We start from the raw sequence: 8,401 nt of genomic DNA, 5'->3' as shown, positions 1-8,401 counted from the left end.
GGGGGGATTCACCTTGCTGGATCCAATTGTGCGCTGTGTGTTTTTATCTCCTCCTTTTCTTCTTTGTCGTTCGCTTTTTCGTCAGTAAAATTTACAAGAATTTCTTCCACCTCCTCTTTCTCTTCCTTCTCCACATTCTTTTCCTTCTTTTCCTTCTTTTCCTTCTCCTTCACCTCCTTCTCATCCTCGTCCTCCTCCTTCTCTTCCTCGGTGTCATGTTCTTCCATCTGTTCGTTCACGGATTGCGAAAATAATTCATCTTTTGCAGTTTCAGTTTTCTAAAAAAAAACAATTTTAAAAGAATTGTAATATATTTGTTACAGAATGAGCTTTGGTAAATGTAAAACACTGTAAAAAAATACCAAATTTTTACATCGAAGGCTAAACAAAAGGCCAGGTATCAATTGCGTTAATTTGAATATAAATCATGGTTTAATGAAATAAGTCCTCAAATAACACAAAAATGAGGTTTCTTCGCATGTCAGCTTCAGAATTATAAAACAGAATATGTAAATTTATTTTCTATTAAATTAAGATATAGAGTAACATCAAATTCAAATTCAACTAAACTAAAGTTTTCCCTATACAAGTTGACCTACTTAACTTAGCTAGATTTGTTAAACCAAGTTAAGAACATTTTCATGCTACTAATTGCCCTAATCATAATTTAAGAAAAGTGTGTTCTGGGGTTTTTGTGTAATGATCTAACATTAAATTTTAACTAAAATAAACTCTCTAGAAAATGAAGGTGTTTAAAACACATACAAAATGTTCAAGCAAGAATGTTTTCAGAAGCTAGAACTTTTAAGTTGTAAATCTTAGGATCAAGCATTGATCTCCATCTTATGAATATCTATACGGATCAATTTATGTTCCTCTTCGATATCCCGTGGTGATCAAACTCTCCAGGGACAACTATAATTGAGGGATCAAGCATAGAATCTTAAATTTAAAAGTGTCCATATTGGATATCAAGATTAAGTTTTCAATATAAGATATATCCGAACTAAAGTTCCGATTTCACAAAACAAACAAAACTCGAGTAATGTTATGTTAAAAATATGGCGTGTCAGTATTCTTCATTCTTCTCTAAAGTTTTATAGATTTCCAATTATCAACATGAAAAGTTGTGTATATAAAAAGTTTACAATGGCAGTGTAGATTAAAAAAAAAGTTTAAAAAGTAAAAATTTGTTTTAAACGATTTGACCCATTTGAATCGTTTTGAAAAGAGTTTAGCTTTGGGGTCTTTATGTCTAGGTATATAGATTTTAATCTTAGAAAATGAAAAAGGAAAAATATATAAAAGCAATCCCACCCAGCGACCAAAACAAAATGTCGTTTAAATGATAGCCGGACGTTTCACCTTCTTGTCTTGGTGGCAAATGCTTGATTTTATAGTTCTGGTAACTTGCTGAAACTAACATATTTTATGTTGGGATAGGTAGGGATGTTAATGTTTTCATTTTTTTGAAAAACAATCGTTTTTTTTGTTTAATTAATGATCGTTTTCAAAAACGATTAACAACCCTAGGGATAGGTTTTGCCGAGACTTGCATATTTAAAAAAATTCACAAAAATCAATTTAAATTGGATATGTACTGTATACATTAAACACATGTACAGTGTACAGTGGTTGATGTAAATAAAAATTTTACACATATCCTGCAGTTTTTCAATAATTGTCATGAAGACATATAGGCTGTTGTGTTTTTGGACAATGCGGAAAAAATATTCTCCAGAATGGAGATTTTTTCCAGACTCAAAGAATTTTTTTTGAAAACACTTACATTGGAAAGGGAACCGAAAGCTTCAGAAAACCCCTGAGGCTTCCTTTAGAAATTTGGAATTTCTGAGATGAAATTTTTAATAATGAACCCACCACAAACAACCAAACTGAACGATGGTTTAGACAGTGGCGTACGAGGGGGTTTAGACAGTGGCGTACGAGGGGTGGGCGAGCCCCCCGCCCCCTATACGTGCCCCCTCTGAGGGGAGGGCCGACTCACCAAAACTAAAAGATTAAGAAAAGTATTAAAATATATTCTGATTCACAACAATACCCTTTAAAGCTTTGTCTGATCAAGTATTGCATTAAAAATCCATATTTCCCATTTTGAAAACTGAATATTTTTATTTGTGGTTTCTCTACAAAAGTGACTCGCGCATTTCTTGCTTCAGAACCAATAGAGAAATGAAGGTTTCAAAGGTACATCGTACATGCCACTATAATGGCTAATGGAGGGTCACTTGAAATTACGCATGTATTCCATTTAAGTATATTATTAACATTCCATTGTTTTCCATTCATGTATTTAAACATGAAAATAGTAAAAATAGCAAAAATTGCTTATAAGCACCGATAGTGTCCAAATTTTGACCTCACATGACCGGCCCAGGGAGGGTTTTTGGATGATCAAAAAGTTCTAAATTAGCTTACAACAAAATTTGACTTTTTTTAGAAACGTTTCCATCTATATTTTTCATCCCTTGAAGCTTACAGCACAGTATTAAGAGAGATTGCCTGGTTTTGTGCCCCCCCCCCCTTGGCAACAAAAAAATTAAATACATTTAAGTTTACATAGTTAAAAGGATCAATATTTTTTCCAAAAAAGGAGTTTTTAAGGGGTGGGCCCAATGTTGCCAAGGGGGGTACAATATTTTTTTGGCGCGCCGACGCGCGCAAACGGTCCCCCCCCCCCTACACAAATGCTCTCGTACACCCCTGGGTTTAGAAGTTTTAAAGCTGACCAGCCTGGAATACAAACTGCTGGGAAGTCCTTTTTATATGAGAAGACACATTGGTTAAATTACTTTTTAAAGAGCTCAAAGACAAGACCTACACTAATCCGCAGGCATCTCAATCGGCAAGAACTCTTAAAAGAAATATTCGACTTAAACTAATTGTCAATTATTTTGATGTATGCAATTTAAATTATCTTTTACAAATAATGAATAATATTTTTTTTGTCAAATTATTAGTGTTATTCATTACTGTAATGTTAAGTTCATTTCGTATCAACACTAATATTGAAGAGATTATGTTGTATTAAAAAAGCAGCCCTGACTGCAGTTTCAGTAATTTGCCGCCATGGAAAGAAGGTGAAACGTCCGGCTATCGTTTGATAGTTTAAATTATATAAAACAAATAAAAAATTTAAATCGACACTTTGAGGTTGTAAAATCTAAATTTTTAAATTTAAATTTTTAAATTTTTGCAATCATTATTGTTGTCGTGCTTTTATAAATACTTTTCATTTGGGGTATACCTACAAATAGTATGCCAGGGGCATCAAATGAGTATTTTTAGTTTTTTTTTGATTAAGGACTATGCAAAGAGAATAGAACATATATTGGAGGGGAATTTACTAGAAAAAGGTGTAAAACGGCCATTTTGTTGTACTGTTTCTATACTGCAGGTGTACTTCACATATTTATGCTATATAACCTTTTGGGCCCTGGAATACCATTTTATAGAAAATCTAAAATTAATTTTAAAAGAAAACCAAATTATGAAATTTCATAATTGACCAATGATCATTTCATATAGACTCTATGCCTTTTACTTTACAAACGATGATTTTCCGTTATAACTATAAATCAAATGATGTTTTTTGTTCACCTAATTCATTATAAAGTTTATTTAACAGTTTTAAAAAAAACAAAATTGAAATGGATAGTCTAGGGAACATACTGTGTTCTTGTACTCTATACTGCATATAATTTGTGAACATTTACATGATTTGCACACTTTGAACTCCCTTTCAGGCTTGAAAGGGACTGAAAATATTCATACGTAGAGATTCTTTAAATTCCCCTCTAACATATATTCTATTCTCTTTGGCTAAACGTCTACTTTTTAAAAAAATTTAAAATTATTAAATGATTGTTTTTATAATTGAGATGCATTTCTTTTTTATATTTTCAAAAAAATAAGAGTTTGTGAGGTTGAAAATGAAAAAATCGACGTTTATAATTCCAAAAAAAGCTGGCTGGCAAACGTTTCTGTCTGCTACAGTTGCGCAGACATCGAACTATTATCTTATAATTAATTTAACATTTGTACTTAAACTTACAAGTCGGCCAAGAAATAGAAAAAAGGAAGAAGCATTAAGACTAAAAACAAAGTTTTTACAAATGTGCATAAATTGGTATTAAAATCTTTGCAATACAGAATTTCTTTTTGATATAAAACAAACATATTGTTTTGATTTTAATATTGTCCAAAGACTAATTCCACCTCTTTTAATTAGATTATTTACGATCTGAGTGGATTAATTTAACTCTGTGAATTTGTATAGACGCAACACTCTGAGGTACAGGGTGTCCCACCGAACATGACAGTTATTGAATAGTTTTGAATGTCTTCTTTCATATATTATATTGGATATTAAAGACTTTTTTGCATGTCATTTCGTAAAAAAAAATCTTTTTCTAATATATATTTTACTTTGAAATTAATTTTACAATAATATCATTTATTGGCATACAATATACGTTATCATTCTCTTTAATATCAAATAACTTAACTAATTATGGTAGAAGACATTTTAAACTATTCACCAACTGCCACGTTTCGTGGGACACCTTGTATAAGACATGTTGAATAAACCATGTTCTCCTCATGAGCGCAACAGATAAAAGTAAAACTAATTAGTAAATTGAAATTATAGTGTTCATAACCATCTTTAATTTTGATGTACAGAAAAGTCAGACGATATTCAGTATTTTTCAAAAATATTGATTTTACTGTTTGTTTACCTCGGATAAAGAAACAAATTGTTTACTGAAAAAAAATTATATTGATATCTATCGACATAGCGTAAGCTGAAATAATCTCGGGAATGTAATGACAGGTTGTCAGAGAATTGATTTAGAGAAAATAAAACAATACTCAAGAATATTGGTTCTTTAAAAATATGTTCCAGGACCCTAAAGGTTATAATGCACAAATTTGTTAGATAACATGAAGTATGTATAACAGTACAACAAAATGGGGGTTTTACACTTTGTTTGACTTAATTCCACTCTTTATTAATCTATTCTCTTTGGTACATATATGCACACTGCACATGTTTCATGTTCGTTGGACTATTAAAATTAGATTATAAATCTGAAAGTTGTGTTCCTCTTACACAGGTTTATGGGCCTTGCTGTATCGTCAAAATAAAAATTAAAAATTCATGAAACCTGGATTCTGATACTGGGTTTGTGATAAAGGGTAAATTATTTAGGATTCCTATTAGAATAATTAGGAATAATTAATAATTTTGCTTACCTTTTGTTCTACAGATTCATGATAGTTATTTGAATCGTCATATTCGATATTTGTATTGGGCTGCTCGTTAGTTTTATCATCCTGATCATCCTCAAGAACTTGACTGGAGATTCCAATCCTTTTGATTTTCAAACTTTTTTAATAAAGATTGACATTATAAAAATATATTTAAAATGTTGGTAATGAGATTTCAAGATACCCTTAATCTGAGCATGCAACGGTGAGAAAAATATCGTCACTTTTAAGCTTAGAGAAGGAGTGTGGAGTGAATTCAGACAATTTCACTTTTCATTTCTTTAGCAGTCAGCTCATATTTTTGCAATTTTAGTAAAAAAAAACTCTGAAATAGGAAGACGACTTTTAAACTAGTTCAATGAACATTAGTCATAGCAATTGTACCCTTTTCACTTAAATTGTGCTTTGCTAAGTTACTAAAAAAAATATTTGCTTTGTAACAACATCAAAACGCTTCAGTATTGCTAATGTCATCTTTCTATTCCATTTTTTTCTGGTTATCACTGTAAAAAAAGAAAGTTTAACATTGCGTGTTTGAATATTTAAATGATTAGTCCCTGAGTCTGTTAGCAAGTGAGCTTATCGTATCATCTGCACTTGTCAAATAATCCTGAAATAGAAATACGGTTACTGACCTAGCTTAACATCTGCATGGTGAGAACATTACACTAGATAAATTAGACTATATGTCGTCTTTACCACTCCGTTCAGGGATAAGCTGAAATTGAAGATGGTTGTTCAGGAATAATCATAAAGGATAAGACTGTAAAGACGAAATGTAACTCGTAGAATATGACGGTCCCAAGGTTTAAATCAGTCTTCTGTTAAGAGTTTAGTCTGATAGAGTTAATTTAATGATTTGGCAAATAAAAACAGTTTAAAATTGAAGGGGATCAAAAATATAAGGATGAGACTTCAGAGACGACTGTATACACATTTTGTCAGCCCTAATCCTTTAAATCTTGATTGATAAAGCAATGAACTTATTCTGAGTCTTTTCTTCAGATCAGCTGATATGTTAATCTATTGATAGCATCAACACGATTCGAATGCTATGCAGAGGACTAAACATCATGGTTTGAAAAAGGTTTCATCCCATTCAAGTATCATCCTTTGTGTGTAACCCCTATATCTAGACTGTAGGATAAATATCGTCTTTAGGAATTCTTTCATTTAAGAAATTTCACAAATATTTTGTAATTTGCTATAAATGTTACAAACTTACGAATATTGTATTCCTAAAAAGCCTCGCCAGCAGAATTTCATAAAATAAGAAAAGACGACATGAATAATACTCGCTGCAAATTACAATAAAGCGTTAGTTTGTAAGATATTTTAACCGAATTATCAACTTCTACCTTAATTGCTGCAACCAGAGATATTTTATCAAATAACCCATTTTTGAATACTTTTTATGAGTTGAATAACGAGAAGGTGGGAAGGAAAAATAAGTTGGTGGTTCATTTAATTAGTTGAAAAGAGGAAGTAAATTGACGAAGCACTTAAAAAAAAGATATTTGAAGCAGTTATACCGGGAAAGGGAGGGGTGGCGGCTCTCATAAACTTTCACATTTTACTCCAAAACCCAGGGAGCCACTTCAAAATCCTGGGAGAACTCCAAAACCCTCGGAACAGTTCCAAAACAAATGTCGTCAGTTTGGTTAATCAAAACTTTATGATCACCACAGTCTACTGATGTTTGAGATTTTTTTCTCTGCAAATATCTGATTCTGAACAAAATCAGTAAAAAAAGGGGTAGCAGAGCCTTTTTTTTTCAATTTTCGATTTAAAAGTACTTTTGTTAGAACTTTTCTTCATAAAAGGTCGGATAAATATAACCCTGGAAGCAACTCCAAAATTCTGGGAGCACTCCAAAACCCTGGGAGCAATTCCAAAACCCTGAGAGCAGCCAACCCTTCCTCATCGGGGTTGATATGGAAGGGGGGGGGGGCAATGGGGGATTTTGAGTTAGATATTTTATAAAATTATAAAACGTTTCACAAAAAAAAGTTGCGCCTTGACAGAAGACCCTTAAAAGTACAAGAAAAAATCTTATGAAATTGAGTCTTTGCCGCTAACTCAAGTTTTTTATTCCCAATATCTTTACAACCTGATGGAGTAAACCTTTGATATATTTGATCTAACACATTGAAATATCTAGGGTCTACGATATTGGGTTGCAAAGATATAGGGAACAGAAAATCAGAGTTTGTGTCAAAGAATCAATTCCATCTTCGTTTTTTTTAATGCAAAGTTAAAAAGATTCAACAACTACTGCTTGGATTCTGGAAGGGAACTGTTTTATGCATTCATATTTCACTTGGTTTACCTGGTAGAAAACAAGTTTATTTCCTTGTCACTGGACACTGGTATTCTTAGATCTTCCTCTTCTTCTTCCTCTTCATCTTCTTCCTCCTCTAATTCTTCTTTTTCCATTTCCTTATCCCATATTTTAGTTGGTGAATTCATGCTGTTTCTAAAAATAATTTCAATTATTTTTGTACCTTAATCCCATGCATAAATGATCCAACCCGGTTCAAGGATTTAGCGTCAAAGTCATAATTTGTATTAATAACATCCCTGAGCATGTGAAGAAAACTGAAAGTGTCTGTAGACGTAATTTCAAGTCATTCTCTGTTATAGATTATAGTCGGATTATTAAACCCGCTCAACATTTATTTCTGCAGCTCGGAAAGGTTTAATTATGACAAAATGTTCCCTTTTTTTGTAGCAGAAATCCGTAAGTCACTCTTTTATAGAAACTAACCAAATTTCAAAATTAAAAACATTGATATTTCATTATTTTTCTGAAGGAGGGCGGGGGGGGGGGCTTCAAGTAGCCCTAAAACTAAAGAATATAATGTTACAAAGTGTTTAGTTTCAATATGTTTAATGTGTGTGCACATTTAATGCTTATTAAGCTGCATCCGAATCCTTATAGATATATTAAACATAGATTAAATATCATACAGTATGAAACTTGGCACAGGTAAAAAGAATTAAGATTATTCAATGTCAGAGCATATTCTAAAAGATTGTTGAATTAAAGACCAAACAGCGATTGAATTCAAATAGAAGAATCCGAATGCACGTTGCTTGAATGGCCCTT

The 8,401-nt window shown here is 32.0% G+C and overlaps 1 protein-coding gene across 1 annotated transcript in view; it reads right to left on the bottom strand.

Moving 5' to 3' along the window:
- Positions 1-7,761, bottom strand: part of LOC111714123 (myb-like protein X) — a gene marked incomplete in the record, with an annotated part of 15,295 nt that extends 7,534 nt beyond the window's left edge. Inside the window, 5 exon segments of the mRNA XM_023489172.1 lie at positions 145-278; positions 5,278-5,395; positions 5,850-5,902; positions 6,878-7,022; positions 7,622-7,761. Of these exon segments, the coding sequence (XP_023344940.1) occupies positions 145-278; positions 5,278-5,395; positions 5,850-5,902; positions 6,878-7,022; positions 7,622-7,761 (590 nt within the window).
- Between the last annotated feature and the right edge of the window lie 640 nt (positions 7,762-8,401).

Source organism: Eurytemora carolleeae, unplaced genomic scaffold, assembly GCF_000591075.1.
Source record: "Eurytemora carolleeae unplaced genomic scaffold, Eaff_2.0 scaffold149, whole genome shotgun sequence".
Taxonomy (NCBI): domain Eukaryota; kingdom Metazoa; phylum Arthropoda; class Copepoda; order Calanoida; family Temoridae; genus Eurytemora; species Eurytemora carolleeae.
This window is presented reverse-complemented; position numbering and strand designations above follow the sequence as displayed.